The sequence below is a fragment of the Pongo pygmaeus genome, chromosome 10 (assembly GCF_028885625.2).
Source record: "Pongo pygmaeus isolate AG05252 chromosome 10, NHGRI_mPonPyg2-v2.0_pri, whole genome shotgun sequence".
Classification (NCBI taxonomy): Eukaryota; Metazoa; Chordata; class Mammalia; order Primates; family Hominidae; genus Pongo; species Pongo pygmaeus.
Genome location: NC_072383.2, coordinates 68,420,975 through 68,440,542, shown reverse-complemented (window position 1 = coordinate 68,440,542; position 19,568 = coordinate 68,420,975). Strand labels below are relative to the sequence as shown.

The 19,568-nt window shown below is 41.3% G+C and overlaps 1 protein-coding gene across 2 annotated transcripts in view; it reads left to right on the top strand.

Moving 5' to 3' along the window:
* Positions 1 to 19,568, top strand: part of PTPRB (protein tyrosine phosphatase receptor type B) — a 117,306-nt gene that overhangs the window by 80,674 nt on the left and 17,064 nt on the right. For both annotated transcript variants that reach the window (XM_054445024.2, XM_054445025.2), the window contains 10 exons: positions 814 to 1,092; positions 1,654 to 1,803; positions 3,970 to 4,213; positions 12,275 to 12,381; positions 15,944 to 16,043; positions 16,880 to 16,963; positions 17,058 to 17,075; positions 17,198 to 17,279; positions 17,883 to 17,973; positions 18,666 to 18,742. In XM_054445024.2, the coding sequence (XP_054300999.1) occupies positions 814 to 1,092; positions 1,654 to 1,803; positions 3,970 to 4,213; positions 12,275 to 12,381; positions 15,944 to 16,043; positions 16,880 to 16,963; positions 17,058 to 17,075; positions 17,198 to 17,279; positions 17,883 to 17,973; positions 18,666 to 18,742 (1,232 nt within the window). The remainder of the gene's footprint in view (positions 1 to 813; positions 1,093 to 1,653; positions 1,804 to 3,969; positions 4,214 to 12,274; positions 12,382 to 15,943; positions 16,044 to 16,879; positions 16,964 to 17,057; positions 17,076 to 17,197; positions 17,280 to 17,882; positions 17,974 to 18,665; positions 18,743 to 19,568) is intronic.

Genomic DNA, 19,568 nt, shown 5'->3' with positions numbered 1-19,568 from the left:
AGAGCTAACGTCTTATTTACCTCTGTACTGTTCATAATCCCCAGAAGAGCACCTGGCACATAGCAGGTACTTGTTTCTCTCAACACGTGAAAGAAGTGTTCACTCCACTCTCTTTCTGCTTGCATGGCTTCAGAGGAGGACAAAATTCTTAACTTTGCTTCTCTATATGTAAGTTGTTTTTCCCCCTCGGGCTTCTTTCAGGAATTTTTCTTTATCTTTGATTTTCTGTAGTGTGAAAACGATATGCCTAGGCATAGTTTTTTTGGCATATATCCTCCTTGGTGTTTTCTGAGCTTCCTGGATCTGTGGTTGGTGTCTAACATTTATTTGTGGGAAATTCTTAGTCATTCTTGTTTCAGATATTCCTTCTGTTCCTTTCTTTCTTCTTCTGGTATTCCCATTTTGTGTAGGATACACCTTTTGTGGTTGTTCCATGGTCCTTGGATATTCTGTTCTGCTTTTCAGTCTTTGTTTTCTTTGCTTTTTCCATTTGGGAGGTCTCTATTGATACATCCTCAGGCTCAGAGACAGTCCTCAGCCATGTCTAACTACTAATAAGCCCATCAAGGCATTCTTTAACTGTTACTCAGACTAGTCCACACTTGTCTTCCAGCTTTTCCTACCCCAGCCTTGGTTCCCTGGGAGATTTATGCTCATGTGTCTCTGCTGGGTGAGCCACAACACTCTGTATTTGCCTGTCTGTCCCTCCTAAACCTAGATCTCAGAGCTAGTTGGATCCAAAGGAGCTGGAAAAAAAAAAAAAAAAAATTCTCCCTGAGTTCTGAAAAGTGTTGGCTCCTCTGTTTCCTTTAGAACCTGACAAGATACAAAACCTGCATTGCCGGCCTCAGAACTCCACAGCCATTGCCTGTTCTTGGATCCCTCCTGATTCTGACTTTGATGGTTATAGTATTGAATGCCGGAAAATGGACACCCAAGAAGTTGAGTTTTCCAGAAAGCTGGAGAAAGAAAAATCTCTGCTCAACATCATGATGCTAGTGCCCCATAAGAGGTACCTGGTGTCCATCAAAGTGCAGTCGGCCGGCATGACCAGCGAGGTGGTTGAAGACAGCACTATCACAATGATAGACCGTAAGTGTCCCTGGAGGTGTGCACAGAGCCTCTTGTCACTGGAGTGAAGGGGCTGTGCACCCTTCTCTATCATATCCATCACTGCTATTCACTTGCATACACTTCACTTTTGCATAAGCCTATCTGATTGCCACCTGGAGAGGGGGACTTAAAAGGCTCCAAGAAATGGAAACATTTCTCTGGGTAAAGTACCCTGACAGCAAACAAGTTAGATGGTCTTAAAGTACCTGAATGAGTTAGTATTTAAATATATCACTTTGCCTCATACAGTTAGAGCTATAATGGAGCTCTTAAGCAATTTGAAGCTACAACTTCAGGAAATTCTGCTGAAGAGCTACCTCTTTCATTATGTTTCATGTGCCACTGGCAAATCACTTCCTCTGCCTGTTTTCCTTCAGGAGAGGGGGAGAGTTTCTTGATTACAGCATTAAACACAGGCACACGCTCACACACACACAGTCTGATGCAGGAGAGCAGAATCCTTCATTTCACTAACTGTTGTTTATGCTGTGAAAGCAGAGTTGTGACCCCTCTTGGTTCCTTCCCCACCTCTTTTTCCAGGCCCCCCTCCTCCACCCCCACACATTCGTGTGAATGAAAAGGATGTGCTAATTAGCAAATCTTCCATCAACTTTACTGTCAACTGCAGCTGGTTCAGCGACACCAATGGAGCTGTGAAATACTTCACAGTGGTGGTGAGAGAGGCTGATGGTAAGTTATGAGTTAACTCCACTCTGAGACACAGAATTGTTTTCTCAGAGGTCATGTGGGAGATCTTTCTGTGAAAAAGTTCAAGAAACTTAAGTAGAAAATGTAATTTTTGTATCATTCACCCCTATCTCTGCTGGATACAGGGAGATGTAAGAAAAAGCTGCTCAAAGGCTCTTTGGGCAGTAAAGCCTGTTATCCTCTGGGTTTAATTATTAAATAGAAGAGTAATGATAATAGCAACCACAACGATAATAACAATAACCATCATTTATTGAGCCCTTACTATGTGCCGTGCACTATTGGAAGTGCATTGCATGTAATATTCAGTCCTCTTCATTACTGGGTCAGTCTTGTTCACTACTCTTCTGTTCTACCATTAAACATTAATATGCCTCAACTGTCTTCACCCCTCCCTGTCTCAAATGCCTCAACTGATCATGCTTGCAAACCACCCACCAAGTCACAAAAATAACCAAAAGCTTAAAAGAAGAAAAAGATGTTCATGAGAAACATTCTTCCCTTCTCCACTGAATTTTGAATAGTATGTTTCATTCTCTAGTTTCCTAAATTATTCAATATCTACCTAATTCCTACAGATAAGAACAAAGTCTAGGGAACAGTTATCACAACATCACATACAACCACTCAGTATGAGCTTTCAAGCTTATATCAGCATTTGTCAAACCACCTGTAAGAGTGTTGTATTTGGGGCACACCTGTCCATGTATGTATTTGCCATTGAGGTCTTGTGTGTTATTTCTCCAGAAGAGATGCTTGTGCCTGGAATGACATTAATATAGTTTACCTTTCTTATATATTTTTATACTGTTTAAGGTGCTGCATGAGTTTCTTAAGCATCTCTGATAATTCTGACCCATTTGTGGGTAAGGGGAAAACTTGAAACCTGACAAACTGTGAGGCAGTTTCTAGGCCAATGGGTATTTTAGGCTCACAGTATCTAACAGTCTATGTGCTTTCACAGTTTATTTAATTGTACTAAATCTGGTTATGCACAATTAATTAAATAATTTCAAGGGTCAGTGGTGTGTCCCAGATTTCCTCACACCACATAATTGAAGATAAATTGGTGAACTGTGGAAAGACTTTAGACTTAATTAGACTGCAATGAAGACAGTGTTTTGCTACATGAATATAAGACAGTAACCAAAAAAGTCACGCCCCAGAAAGTAGCCTTGTGTTCCCCAGCCAGATAGGCTTGCCATTATTGATGTCCATGGAGATGGGCTGTGATTTCCAGGTTAGCTAAGATAACAATCCATCTCATATAAATGCCATTTATAGTGTACATACTCATGCTAAAGACAACATTTCTTTTTAACTACTGCCAACAAAATATTTCTAAGACCCACTTATGAGCAAATTTTATTAAACAAGAATCCGGGATGCTATGATAAACCTCACTGCACCACTTCTTGAAGCTCATTGTAAATAGTATCTGATCTCTATAGCATTTATCTTTCTACTTACGCTTTTCTCCAGCCAACATCAAAAGTGGTTTGCAGTGCCAAAACACACAGCAGGCTGGGTGGACGGGGGAAGAGTTCTGGGAAGTGCTCTGAGTAAGGGGCCAAATTTGGATGGGGATTAAACTGTACTCAAGATAACAGATCCACACGCAGAGCAATAATCAAACTGGGCATGGCATGTGGAGCGTGCCTTGTGGGATGACTACTCTGGCCTAGGACATAATTTCTCTTATCTTTTTCCTATTTCCCAGGTCATAGGGGTTTCCTTATTAGCTCAACTACAATGGTTATTGGCAAGATAAAGAGTTTGTCAAGTGGGTTCACTCACAATGGGAGTTGTCCAACACTCTGGAGTTGTGAGACATGCTATCATTTACTGCAATGAGCTACCCTCATTTTATTTCCTAGGAAAATGATGCCGTGTGTGCGTGTGTGTGTGTGTGTGTGTGTATGTGTGTGTGTATTTTATATACACACTATTTATGTATTTTGGAAAAAGTGAATTAAAATTAACTTTATTAGGAGAATTTCACATCGTTCTTTGAGATTGCAGAATCTGTCCTTTGGAAATGGCTAGAGATAGTGGATGAGGAGGCAGCCTTAGAAACCTAATTTAAAATCACTGAAATCACCTAAGTCACAAGAAAGGCAGTCCTTAACTGTGGGTTTTCTCCTCCAGGCAGTGATGAGCTGAAGCCAGAACAGCAGCACCCTCTCCCTTCCTACCTGGAATACAGGCACAACGCCTCCATTCGGGTGTATCAGACTAATTATTTTGCCAGCAAATGTGCCGAAAATCCTAACAGCAACTCCAAGAGTTTTAACATTAAGCTTGGAGCAGAGATGGAGAGCCTAGGTGGAAAATGCGATCCCACTCAGCAAAAATTCTGTGATGGACCACTGAAGCCACACACTGCCTACAGGTTAGATGTATTACCACTGTTTTGCTAGAAGGGACATGCTACATTACTAGGCACTCAGCTCTCTGAGCATCTGATGCATGTGAGCTTCCATAGATTAATAACCTACGTTACAAGAGTACTCTGCATTTTACTGGGTAATTTATGAAAGTTGGATTCCTGCCTCCACTTGCAGGTAATGTGTCAAAAGGGACTTCAGCACTATGCAAAAGCTCCAATTCATTAAGGGAAGAACTGAAGGTTCTTAATAGATTGTTCTTTCTTCTACAACTTTTTTTTTTTTTGAGACAGAGTCTTACTCTGTTTTCCAGACTGGAGTTCAGTGGTGCCATCTCGGCTCACTGCAACCTCTGCCTCCCCGGTTCAAGCAATTCTCTTGCCTCAGCCTCCCAAGTAGCTGGGATGACAAGTGCACGCCACCACACCTGGCTAATTCTTGCATTTTTAGTAGAGACGGGGTTTCACCATGTTGGCCAGGCTGGTCTCCAACTCCTGGCCTCAAGTGATCCGCCTGCCTCGGCCTCCCAAAGTGCTGGGATTACAGGTGTGAGCCACCATGCCTGGCCCTTCTACAACTTTTTAAATATGAGTCCAATACTTTACCTTGCTCATTATTGTAAAAATGTCCAAATAAAATGACTGAGTTTAGGGAGATCCAAAAACAATATGAAGTTATATCTTCTACCTATAATGCGAACTGAAATTATACTCACTTGTTTACCTTCTAAGGCATCTACAGATGGAAGCGCTCTTTGCTCCAGACAGAACTCTGGAAGGCAAAGACCCCTGAATGAATGGGAACACCCTTTTTTCCCCATGGAGATGACTAATGAAAAGGAGCAGCTGTTTGGCTTTGGCTCCACGAAACATCACTGCATTCACTAGGCCCTTCTGCCCTAGGAATTGGCAGTGCTCTTGTTCTGCACTGTGTTTTCAGAAAGCAGGTACAAGCAGAAGTATATAGCATCCCAATCAGCATCCTCAAGAGAAAGGGAACCTAGGCTACTGTCTTGGATATAGAGCTACTGACATCCAACATTATTACTTCTGCAGAGGATGTACCTTCTCTGTTGGGTGTTGGAAGAGCTGGTACCTAACCAATATGGCAGTAAATTAGGTTCTCCATGGGCCAGCGTTCATTCTGCTTTGTTGATGCTGAGATCTTATTGGTTCTCACATATTTGAAGTATCACTCCTAGGTCTCAGCAGAAAAAAACTCTCCTGCCAGTTCCAAAAGGAGACTATGACATAGCGTTACATCCGAGAGAGTTCTTAGCCCCTCCCTCACATCAAAAAAAGTCAGACAGATGTTTTTTCTAAAACAAAGCACTCATTTTTGGCAGGAACTCTGTAAAGCTACCTTTACCCAGGATGCACCAGACACTTACTGTTACCTCCCTGGCAAGGTCAGCACCTCCAGATTAAACACACACAAACCTTTTAGTCATACTTCAGAAAGACACCATATGAGCCTACCTAAAGGAAACAAGATTTCAGAAGAACAAGGGAGAAACATGAAAGATCAGAAAACCAGGATTCATCAGTTCCCGTAAGAATCAAGAGATGCGGCCGGGCATGGAAGCTCACGCCTGTAATCCCAGCACTTTGGGAGGCCGAGGTGGGCGAATCACTTGAGGTCAGGAGTTCGAGACTAGCCTGGCCAACATGGTAAAACTCCGTCTCTACTAAAAACACAGAAGTTAGCCAGGCATGGTGGTGCACACCTGTAATCCCAGCTACTCGGGAAGCTGAGGGAGGAGAATTGCTTGAACCCTGGATGTGGAGGTTGCAGTGAGCTGAGGTCATGCCACTGTACTCTAGCCTGGGTGACAGAGCAAGACTCCATCTAAAAAAGAAAAGAGCAAAAAAAAAAAAAAAAAAGATTCAAGAGATTCCTCAGCTCCTTGGTTACCTGGGCTCAAGGAAACTTGAGCAAAAGTCACCTAAGGGCTATTTTCTTTTTGAGTTGGAAAATTGAGGCTGATTTAGTTTGTTTACTTATGGAAAGGGAAGGGGTGAAGATAACTCACTGCTAAATTTCAAGGAGAGTAAGAAGCTATAAAAAATTTGTGTCTGGACCAGAGCCCACCAATCTCCCAGCGCCCATAGTAGCTGCAGAGGTCTTTGGAAGAGCCCCTGCATTTGAGTTCCAGCTCTGCCACTTTTTAACTGTGTAAGCAGTATTTCAATTCTCTAATCCTCATTTTCCTCACCTGCAAAGCTCCATAAGGTTGTCCTAAGTAGTTGTCCAGAGTATGTGACAGATCAAACCTAGTCATGTCCCTTCTAAATTAAGGTTTTCCCATAGTTCCCATTCACTTACCAGAGCAAGAGCAGATTCCAGCACAGGGCACACTAAGCCCTGCTTTCTCCTGCCTGCCTTAACAGCCTTGTCTCCAACCATATTTGCTCCAAGTACCCACTGTTCTCTTGCTACTCCTCACTCCTCAGAGTTCCTGAATGTGACATGGTTCTTTTATACCCCTGAGCCTTTGCATAATCTTTTCACTCTCAGATGCTTTCCGCTCTTATCTGGCTGGCAAATTCTCCATACACTTCAAAAGCCAGCTCAACCCTCAACCACCCACACTATCCTGTCAACCCACAGCTGGGCAGTTGGGTGCTCCATCAGCTCCATGTCCACGTCCACATCACCGTCTCCGTACATTCCTCTAATCCTACATTTACAGTGGCTTTTAACCCTTTATCAAATTACCTGCCCTCTTCACTAGACTGCAAGAACTCACAGTCAAACAGGGAGACAGATGTGTCACTGGTTACAAAACAATATGGCAAGTTCCTGGCACAAAAGATGTGCTTGTGAAATGTTTATGAACAAATATGGGAATGAGCAAAGATGCTCTAAGGAAGTAACACATTGGTGTTATGGCTTCATCATCTCTGCGTACATATTGGTTTTTTAGAACACACGTTTCCTATATTTCTCCAATATATATGTTTACTTCAGTCCTGTTAAAAGCATGCCAGACAGATAATGCTTGATGGGAGGAGTTGTCGTCTCCCAAAGCACATCAGAGAACCACATGCAAATCAGCCTCTTGTGTGGTGGCTGCCGAACTCAGTCCAATCAGAATTCTGCCTGTCTCAAGACAATCATCACCACGGTGACCCTCCTTGTTGTTAGGCATCCTTTTTTCCAAAGGGAATAGGTGGACAGGAAATAGCACGGAAAAAGAATAATTAGGATTGAGAAATGGGAAATGCTAGGTTTAGCTGATACGCAAGTTTATTATGTCAACAGATATAATGTGTTTCATTCATTGTTGGGTTCCTATGAGTCATATGTATTATTCCATTGTTCCATATGGAAAGAGAAAGGGCAGATCATTATGGTGAGAGAGAGTTGGAAGGTTAGGAAAGCGCTGGTCTGGTTTTGTTTTTATTCTAAATAGAAGAACAGTGTGACCATAGTAAGGTGGTCAGCTTCTCCTGACCTCGTTTTCTTCAAAGGAAGGAAATTGAACCACATGATCTCTAACTTTCTGCTATAGAATTCTGATTCTGGACACATTTAAAGTGGAAAAAATTCTATCAGATATTTGTTCGTTAAAAATAGTGTCTTGTTATTGTGTCATATTCATAATTATCTTTCTATAATATATTCAGCACGTTTTATTGCCTTCTCTGGCAATACGCGTTGTTGGGTGATAGATAAATAAGGTGGAGCCACTGCCTTCAAGAAGCTTACAATGTGGAGACAGAAAGAAGCCACATCTGCAAAATAGAGGCAGAAATGTTGAAGGACATAAGGAATAAAGGAAAATAAATTCTGTGAAGGTTCAGAAGGCTTCTCAAAGGATGTATTAAAACAAAATAAATAAAACATAGGAAAGGATTTAGAAATACCCAGATAGGGACAGAAGGAGATTCAATGTGGAAGGAATAGTGGGAGTCAAAGTGTGGAGGTTTAAATACACAAATTGTTTAGAGAAGAACAAACAGTCCAGTTTCAAACAGAGGGTGAATAAAAAGGAGTAGACTGGGATGATAGGACAAGAGAGGACTGTGGGTGGGTGCTAAGTGCTGGACTGGGGAAAGTAGTTGTGATATTCATTTTTGGAAAAGTTTTAAGGGAAGAGTGCCTGATAACCCATTAATTTTAAACTGAACCTATACTAGGTAATTATCTCCTTCCTAAAAGTCCTTTTTATCTGCATCCATTCAGTACTTTGTGTTTACACTTGTGATTTCAGAGCAGACCATGTCAAGGTTGTTATAGCCAATGCTTTTATTTTACAGATGAGGCATAAAGAACTTTAGGGACCATTCAAGTAGCCAGCAACGGAGTAAGAGTGAGAACTAGACTTCAGATCCTCTTGTTCCTAGCCCAGGCTTTTTTCATCCTTCCTACAAAAGTCATGGCCTGTGTGTGTGTGTGTGTGTGTGTGTGTGTGTGTGTGTGAGAGAGAGAGTCTTGCTGTGTTGCCCAGGCTGGAGTGCAGTGGCGTGATCTCAGCTCACTGCAACCTCCACTTTTTGGATTCAAGCGATTCTCATGCCTCAGCCTCCCAAGCAGCTGGGACTACAGGCATGTGTCACCACGGGCCTGGCTAATTTTTGTATTTTTAATAGAGATGGGGTTTCACCATGTTGGCCAGGCTGGCCTCAAATTCTTGGCCTCATGTGATCTGCCTGCCTTGGCCTCCCAAATTGCTGGAATTACAGGCATGAGCCACTGTGCCCAGCCAGAAGTCATTGCTTTTAACCAAAAATTAAGCCATGAGGAAATAAGAAAAGAGATCTGCACTAGGAGCCAGAAATATGAAGTTCAGTTTTCGTTCATCATCTTTCTGTGTGATCTTCGAGAAGACATGGACTCTCTCCTAGCTTCAGGTTCCAAACCTCTGAAGTAATATAATAAACTTCTTTATTATATTGGAGAGGTTGAACATGATCAAACAGAAACATGTTTGAAAAAGTCCTTATGGCTGGGCGCGATGGCTCACACTTGTAATCCCAGCACTTTGGGAGGCCAAGACAGGCAGTTAGCTTGAGCCCAGCAGTTCAAGACCAGCCTGGGCAACATGGCAAAACCCCATCTGTAATAAAAATACAAAAATTAGCTGGCCATGGTAGTGTGCACTTGTAATCCCAGCTACTCAAGAGGCTGGGGTTGGAAGATCACTTGAGCTCAGGAAGTGGAGGTTGCAGTGTGCATTCCAACCTGGTGACAGAGCAAGATCCTGTCTCAAAAAAAAAAAAAAAAAAAGAAAAAGGAAAGAAAAGAAAGAAAAAGAAAGAAAAAGAAAAAAAGTCTTTCCACACTTATAAATAAGAAACTCTTATCAGAGAGACACTGAATTTCCAAATGTATAATAAATTAGCAACATATTTGCCAAGGCATTGGTGTTATAGTGGTTAGCGTAGCTGCCTTCCAAAATTAGCAAAACACACCAACTCCTCACCTTCCCCTTTAATGTGTGGTGACTGCTTGTTTCCCTTTGTGGACCTTTCTCAATATACTTCCATTAACAGGCTGTTATTCCTGGAAGAACACCTTTTGACTTGGAATGGATCTTTTGGAGATGGAAGTTATAGATGTGATTTATCAATATCATCTTGATGTTCGTTTTACAGGATTAGACTCGGATCTGGGCATGAGTTAGAAGAAGGGGGAGCAGGGTCAGAACAATTTGCCATGGCCTAGTACTGCTTCAGCATTATCACAGGACATGCCCAGATACCTTTGGGTTCAAGAAATATAGATTAAAACAAAAAACCAAAAAAAGGAGTACTTCTCGTCACTTTCATAGAATTGAAATTAACACTAGCAAAAGTTTTCCCATATAAATCAAGCCTAATACTCCATCAGTTCAATAAGAGAATCTTCACAATAGGAGGGACTCAAGAAGTCACCCAAGCCAATCTTTAACTTAGTGCTGCGATGCCCTCCTCCAGCTTCCCTGGGACTGCTGCTCCTCCAGCCTCTACTTGAATCCCACTCCCATCCTCCAACCCCCAGTGACTGGGAGCTCTCAACCTAGGAGGCAGCTCATATTCTAATGTTAGAAAACAGCTTAATGTTCCTGAACTCCTCCTTCCTTATAAATTCAGCCTACAGAGCCTAATTCTTCCTTCAAGAAGAAAAATAATCATGTTGTTTTCCTCTTCTACCTGGCAGCCTTCCTTAAATCTGAAGCTAACTATATTATGTCCCTTGAAGTCTTCTCTATCATTGTTCAGGTCAGTCACCTCAAATGATCTCTAATTCATCCTAAAATATGCCCCCAGAAATTGAGTGCAGCTCTCCAGACTGGGCTGACTTATGCAGAGAGCACGAAACTTAGGTCCTATGATAGGGATCACAGGCTTCTCATTCAAGCAGAGGTTACAAATCTGTGTGTATGTAGCTGCATCTTGCTTGTTTATTGAATTTAGGACCAGCTGATTTTCAGGCACTATCCCACATAGACATGTGGACAGCCACCTCAACAACTCTCCTGCTCAGGTGACTGGAATAGCTCCAGTGTCAGCTGGATAGTTCTAAATCAATGCCTCACTGTCCCTCTAAATCGAGTATATCCCAAGCAAAGCGTATCCTCCTTCACCAGTCTGTCATTTTTTTTTTTTTTTTTTGGAAATGGAGTCCTGCTTTGTCACCCAGGCTGGAGTGCAGTGGCATGATCTTGGCTCACTGCAGCCTCCACCTCCCATGTTCAAGTGATTCTCCTGCCTCAGCCTCCCAAGTAGCCAGGATTACAGGTGCCCGCCACCACACCCGGCTAATTTTTGTGTTTTTAGTAGAGATGGGGTTTTGCCATGTTGGCCAGGCTGGTCTCGAACTCCTGACCTCAGGTGATCCGCCTGCCTCGGCCTCCCAAAGTGCTGGGATTACAAGCGTGAGCCACCGCTCCCAGCCTGTCTCCTTATTTCTATCAATGATCCCACTGTTCTCTTGAGTGACATGAGCTCAAGTCTTAGGCCATCCTTGATTCCTCCCTGCTTCTCTTCAGTCTGGGCCCCACCTAGTTCCTCCTCTCAGTGCCTTTCACAGTCTTCTTTCCATTCTCATTGCCAGGGCTCCTGGCCAGGGCCCTGTGTCCTTGGCCTGACTATCCCAACAGTCTCTTCACTGAGCTCTCTGCTCCCAGCCACCTCACCTCCTATGCCCACGCACACTGTTCCTCCATATTCTACCATTGTGTATATGCTTTCTTATTTTGCTATTTGCCTGATTCCTTTATATTTTGTCTTTCAAGTTTCCAAGACTAGTGACCATACATCTCTTTTTAACTTCAGCGATTTATAAAGAAGGCCTTTAACAAATATTTCCTGTTGACAATAAATATGATATTAGAATATTTTTAGATAAAATGATCTTTAGAAAATAGTGCCAAAAGATGAGATATGTAAGTTAAAATAACAACAACAACAATAGTATTGATATTTGGGCCACTTGACTTCTCTAATGGGCATCTCAGAATTACTTCCTCCACAACTGATATGTCTGGATCTTCCCAAACCCCCCAGTCTACTTCTCCATAGTTTTCCCTCATGTTAGTAGATGACACCTCCATTCTTCCAGTTGTTCCCCAGCCAGAACATGTGGAATCATCCATACTCTATATTCATCAGCAAATCTTTTAGTTCCTCCTTCGATATATCCAACACTTCTCACTCACTGCCTTCATCACTACCATTCTGAATAAAGCAGTCCCACATGCTTATTCCCATTGCTTTCCATCTTCCTTACCCTGCTCTTTTCTTTTTCATAGCACACATCTCATCTGATTTATTATATTTGTGTGTTTATTGTCTGACTTCCTCCATGAGAATGTAACCTCTGGAATGGCAGGGACTTTGTTTTGTTCCTTGCAAAGTCCCAGCTCCTAGAACAGTGATTGGCGTGTGGCAGGGGCTCAATAAATATTTATGAATAAATTGATGAATGAATGCATGAACCCAGGTCTAGCTGATTCCATAACTCATATTCTACCCTGCTACACACTGACCAGGAACCCACCCTATTTCTCCTTGAACACATTTTTCAGCTACTGTGTTCAACAACTAATTTATATTTAAATAAATCGGTTTTCTTTTCAGAATCAGCATTCGAGCTTTTACACAGCTCTTTGATGAGGACCTGAAGGAATTCACAAAGCCACTCTATTCAGACACATTTTTTTCTTTACCCATCACTACTGAATCAGGTAAGGCTAACCTTTACATCATGTTCTACCAACTGCCATGTCACCTACAAGAGCCTCTAATGGGGAGATATTGGCTGATGGTGGGGGGAACATTTATTTTCATTTGGAACTTAATCTTTATGTGACCAAAAATTGATGTGGATCAAAGGGATTGTACAACTTCTCTAGAAGAATGGATTGAAAGGGGGTTAATCTAAAAAGAAGGTGGAAGTACAGTATCTTTTTCTATTAAAAATGAATTATTTTCTAAATAGTGAATGAAAACCATTAAAATCAAGAGTTTTCACAGGCCAAAATATAAGTTACTGCAAAACGCTTTCAGTTAAAAGTGAGAATGTATATATGCATATACACAGAAATGCTCCGGAAAAAAAGACTAAAAGAAAAAAACACCAAGGTATTAATGATGTCTATCTCAAAGTAATGGAACTACAGGTGATTTTTCTTCCTATTGCTTATTATGTGTTGACTTTGTAGTATTAAAAACCATTAATATAAAAGACTATACATAACAATTTCTGAAAGAGACTTCTCTAGTGTGTTAGAGGGAAAGCCTGAGTAATAATAGTGGCTAGTATTTACTGTTCACCTTCTCTATGGAGACACAGTTTTAAGCATTTTACATGGAATAACTTGTCCAATTCTCATGACAGTCTTTTGAGGCAGATGCTATTATCATCCCCATTTTAAAGATGAGGACATGAGGCACCAAGAGATTAAGTAATTTGCCCAAGATGGTGCAGCTGAAATTCTGGCACCTTCTGCCCAAGCGTACAATCTCTGCACTGCCCTGTCTCTGAATACTTCCACCAGGCTGAGAATAACATCATTTCATCACCTTCTTTCTCAACACCATCGTCTGTGTAGCCTTTTCCTGTAACCAGTGTTCTGCAGTGCTTGATCTCTAGGTCTGGGAAGTTCTTTACAGCTAAAACTGTCTCTCGTGCTGCATGACAAAAGATGACTCAGCCTCACAAACATTCCAATCTATTTATGCCAAATATAGGGATAATCTCCCAATTTCAAGCCAGAGGGGGATGAGAACACAGTTAAGAGGATTTAGATGTCTTTACTTATAATTTAATGCAGGGACTTTGTAAACACAATTCTTTCCTTTTTGAAATATTGTTACATGACAAAAATTGCATGTAGTCCAGTACAGGAAGATAGTAAACGTATATTCAAAAAAGGATATTAACCACATTCAAGGAAAGATGATTGTGTTGATTTGATGAGTCTTGAAAAGCAACATGGAACAAACAAATCTAAGGTCTTAAAATGCAACTTCAAAAATGGGCCACTTCATAGACCTAAATTTAAGGGATAACACAGTAACACTTTTACAAGAAAACATAGGTGTAAATCTTTGTAACCTTGGATTAGAAAATAGCTTTTTAGATATGACACCAAAAGCATAAGCTACAAAAGAAAAAATGGATACTTTGGATTCAATCAAAATTAAAAACTTGTGCTTCAAAGGACACTATCAGCAAAGTAAAAAGACAACCTACAGAATAGGGAGAAAATATTTATTTTCCAAATCACATATCTGATAAGGGCTGAGTAGCACATAAAAAACTCTTACCTCACAATTTAATAATAAAAACACAAATTACACTACATATATAGTGTAATATATATTTTTTTCTCTTTTTTGAGACAGTCTCACTGTGTTGCCCAGGCTGGAGTGCAGTGGTGCGATCTCGGCTTGCTGCAAGCTCTGCCTCCCAGGTTCACGCCATTCTCCTGCCTCAGCCTCCTAAGTAGCAGCGACTACAGGTGCCTGCCACCATGCCCGGCTAATTTTTTATATTTTTAGTAGAGACAGGGTTTCATCGTGTTAGCCAGGATGTTCTCGATCTCCTGACCTCGTGATCCACCTGTCTCGGCCTCCCAAAGTGCTGGGATTACAGGTGTGAGCCACCACGCCAGGCCATATATATATATATATATGGCCTTGCTCTGTCACCCAGGCTGTAGTGCGGTGATGCCACCTTGGCTCACTGCCACCTCCACCTCCCAGGTTCAAGCAATTCTCCTGCCTCAGCCTCCCCAGTAGCTGGGACTACAGGCATGCGCCACCACACCCGGCTAATTTTTGTATTTTTAGTAGAGACAAGGTTTCACCATGTTGGCCAGGCTGGTCTCGAACTCCTGGCCTCGTGATCTGCCTGCCTCAGCCTCCCAAAATGCTGGGATTACAGGCATGAGCCACCGTGCCCAGCCAAATTACACAATATTTAAATGGCAAAGGCTCTGAATAGACATTTCTCCAAAGAAGATATACAGTTGACTAATAAGCACATGAAAAGATGCTCAACTTCATGAGTCATTAGGGAAATGCAAATCAAAATCACAAGAAGATACCACTTCACACCCAGTACCATGGCTATAATCAAAAAGACAGTAACAAGAGTTAGTGAGGATATGAAGAAATCAGAACCTTCCATACACTGCTTATGAGAATGTAAAATGGTGTCGCTGCTTTGAAAAACAGTTTATAGAAATATTAAACCTAGAGTTACCATACGACCCAGCAATTTCACTCCTCAGTATATACCCAGGAGAAATGAAAACATATGTCCACATAGAAACTTGTACATGAATGTTCACAGCAGCATTATTCATAATCACCAAAAAGTAGAAGCAATTTAAATGTCCATCAATGGATAAACAAAATGTGATATATCCATACAACGGACTATTATTCAACCATAAAAAGGAATGAAATCTTGGTATATGCTATAACATGGATGAACCTTGAAAACGTTAGGCTAAATGAAAGGAGCCAGTCACAAAAGATCACAGATTTATGATTTCATTTCTATGAAACATCCAGAATAGGCAAATCCACAGACACAGAAAGTAGATTAGTGGTTGCCAGGGATCGCGGGGAGGGAGGAATGGGACTGACTGCTAATAGGTATGCGGTTTCTTTTGAGGGTGATGAAAATGTTTTAAAATTGATTGTGGTGACATTTGCAAAACTCTGACTATACTAAAGACCATTGAATTGTACAATTTAGATGGGTGAGTTGCATGCTATGTGAATGATATTTCAATAAAGCTATTTTAAAAATGAGGCCACTCTTACCTCTTCATCAACTCCCAGTAGCGGTACCATACCAGATAATAAAAATAAGACTTCTTAAAATAGCTCCAAGCAATCCACTGGATTTTCCAAAGCCCCAGATGCTGTGTAACATGTTTTATATAAATGAAATTGCATTTTTATCTTGGTGGCAAACTTATGGCCTTTATCTTAGGTGCCCCAAGCTTTATATACAAGTGCAAAGTCCAAAATTCCTCTATAAGCTATACACCATTAACTTCAAAAGTATACAGTGACACCTGGCCTCACTGCTACAGGGTGGGAGCCAGCCTTTCATCTTCTTAGGTGCATACTCATAGCCTTTGGAAAGTAAATGCCTCATCATAGGCATCACTTGAATTCTATTTGTAATAACATTACTTGGGAGATATGGCTTCAATAGCTTTCTTACTGGTTCCCTAGCACTAATTTTCCCACCTGCGTTTGTTGTTTCTATCTGGATTATTGTAGAGCCCTTGTTTGGAGCTATTGAAGGTGTGAGTGCTGGTCTGTTTTTAATTGGCATGCTAGTGGCTGTTGTTGCCTTATTGATCTGCAGACAGAAAGTGAGGTAAGTACAAAGATCCTTTTGGTGATTGGACCCACAACTTTAAAAATGCAACTGAAAATTCCCTTTAGGCTGAAAACTAAGAAGAGAAAATAATTTAATTTTTCCAGGTTAAATTGTCACTGTTTTCTCAATAAAAACAAGTCAAACTCTAAAGCCATGACTCACTTTTCTCAGCTCTTTTATATCCCATTGATGAATTCAGCCCTTACCAAAGGACTGAGGGGCCATCTATAGCTTTATTTAAAGATGAAGTGACTCCTTTTGCACAGGAAAAAAATATTTGTGTGTGTGTGTGGTTCATATCCTCATGAAGACAGAGATGTTTGCAAATTGCATGCCCAAGTGCTTTTCTGAAATATCCTGAAAAGTGTGGTTGACATCACCATTTTGTAGTTCATATCTGCCATCCTAATTTAAGAAGGGACCAAAAAGAACCAAATAGCATGTGGCCCCAAGTGTCGTGCCTTCTTCTCTTAGTGAATTTTTTTTTTCTTAATTTGGCACATGTTCCTCTTTATTGAAGTCGTGTCTGGCATCTGAAATTTACTGGATTTTTTTTAAGCAAAGTTTTATTGAGAATGTGGGAAGTGATTATAACCTGTAGCCAAAAACCAGGAGACAAATCTTCAGTTTTTGCAGAGATCCGTTTCTGGGTGGGAATGATCTACTTTAATCTCTTTCCTTTCCCTCCCTCAGAGATGTTGGCTGAGTGCAAATCTATATGAATACTGAAAAATCCATATTTGCACAAACATCCACAGCCTTACCATAAATGGAAAAATTTGTTCAAGCCAAGTATCATAATCAGAATAAAAGTTATCTCCCTTATGTTTCAGCCATGGTCGAGAAAGACCCTCTGCCCGTCTGAGCATTCGTAGGGATCGACCATTATCCGTCCACTTAAACCTGGGCCAGAAAGGGTAAGCACCACATTTGCCTTCATATAATTTGTTGAAAGATGGTATTATGTGAAATTTGCTAACAAAGTCTTCTTCTTTTGGCTTCCCTTCACAGTAACCGGAAAACTTCTTGGTAAGAGAGAGAACACATTAATTACTATATTATCTGCCTTTGAAATATGAGTCAGAATAGTTATGGCACTTTCCCTTTTCTGCAGTAACTCTCTTTTCTTTTTGTTTCATTTTTAATTACAGTCCAATAAAAATAAATCAGTTTGAAGGGCATTTCATGAAGCTACAGGCTGACTCCAACTACCTTCTATCCAAGGAATACGAGGTACAACTCAGGCAGAATGAAGCTTCAGCATCCCTAGTTCTTAGCAGAATTTCCTTCCTAATGTTTACTGTGTAATCATAGGCTGATTGAGCTCAGAAGTTAGGCTGCTTAGAATCTCAGCTGAGCACTCTTTTATGCCTAAACTATGCCCCGAATAGAATATGGCATCTAATCTTAGAGGCCAGCTTGAGCTCCAGAATAACACAGCAAACCAAGGGCTACCTGGATCAGATAGTAAGGAAGAATTAACAAATCTCAAATGCAGACCTAATGCTGTCAGATATTCAGCCTGGCCATTTGCTTGGCTGGAAGATGCCGCGGTTTCGCAAAAAGCACGTAGCTTTTGGATTTGATTCTCAGGCTTGCCACGTGGGTGACCTGGGGCACATCAGTTATCCTGTCTGAGCCTCACCTGTAAAATAGTGAGAACACCTCCCTTGTGGGGCTGTTGTGGGGATCAGGGCTAATGCATGCTGAATACTAGGCATTCATAAACAATAGCTAGTGTATATATTTTCATATTATTATGTAACTCCAGGACTGTATGATTTGCTTTATTCTATTTCATATTCTCCACTTACAAACTCATGTTTGACCTAACAGGAGTTAAAAGACGTGGGCCGAAACCAGTCATGTGACATTGCACTCTTGCCGGAGAATAGAGGGAAAAATCGATACAACAATATATTGCCCTGTAAGTTTTGTGTCAAAATTTGTAATACTGTCTTCCTCTAGCCATTTCTGCATTTTTCTCCAAAAATGAAATGAGGCTAAAGAAATATAATGTAGCTCGATATGGACAATCTCAAGCTCTGAAAGCCTTTAATAAGAAATAGCTTGTATATTCCTGCACTTCCCTCCAGAGGGTTAATAGCCAGTTTAAATTCTGATTATGAAAGTCCTCTTATGCTGTTGACATTTCCCCATGTGATCCTACTGCTTCTCTTTGGAGGCTAAGCAGTAAATGGGGTTAACAGCAAGGGCTCTGACATCAAGCAGACCTGGGTTTGCTTAGCAAAGTCTTTGGTTAGCAATTTCTACTTAAATTTCCTTACCCCATTAGGTAAAGCAATAGAAGGTAGGTTTTCTGGATTGTATTCATTCCAGCAGTGAAAGGGAGCTGGCCACTCCATCAGGCAAATGTGGTAATGTTGGAAAGGGAAGCACAGATGGGGCTTCATGTTGTCTCCTGTGTCTGACTGGTTATAGGCCACCTATGCAACGTGGGGCAAGTTAGTTATCCTGTCTGAGCCTCATCTGCAAAATGGAGATAAGATCACTTCCCATCTGTGGCTGTTGTGGGGATCAGAGCTAAGGCACATCACACACATCACATAAACTGTAGAAAAGTCACTCCAAGACTCAGCAGCAAATCTCTCCTTCCAGATGATGCCACGCGAGTGAAGCTCTCCAATGTAGATGATGATCCTTGCTCTGACTACATCAATGCCAGCTACATCCCTGTAAGTGACCCACTAGGCCATAGTGTTCGGGATGAGGCTTTGGTGGGTGGCTACACTGGAGATGCCACTCCTCCATGTTCCCGTTATTCTTAGGTCTGGAAACACCTGTAGATTTCAGAAGAGCATGTCTGAATGCCATAAAATAATGGGGTATCCAATTCAGTTCCTGCTACGCCACATTTTTCACAATGGCTATAGTCAAATGAAATTATGAGCCCAGGATGCATTTTCATAGGTCATCTACTCTGTGCAGTCCTTAACCAAGATGAGAGCTTCCTAAGGAAGATGGACCGACCTCCCGTGCTAAAGCTGCCTAGCTAGAAAAGCTGATTCCATGTTATTTGGAATCTTCACAACCACAGACACAACTCAAAGGTTATATCAAATCTTTGGGCTCTGGTTTTGGTTAGCATCTTGCCACCTTCCTACAGCATACTACAGTGGAAAAAGCTTTCAGGTCAAACAAATCTAGGTTTGAATCCCACTTCTGCCCCTTGTTGACTCTGTGACCTTGGGCACATTATGTCACCTTTTTGGGCCTCCATTTTCTTTTCCAAAAACTGAGGATAATAATATTTACCTCAAGCAACCATCCATTCACTCAATAAACACTTAGAAATTAAGTGCTAACTGAGCTGTTTACAGGCATGGGATAAGAAGGAATCCTGACCCTAAAGGAACTCTCAGAAGAGTTGAAGGAAGAAAAGGCAACAGCATGGGAAACCTGCCACAGCAGTGCCTCTCCTACGTTGAAAGATGTCTGTGTCATCTGAGGATCTTGTGAAAAGGCAGATTCTGATCCGGCAGGGCCTGGGAGTCTGTATTT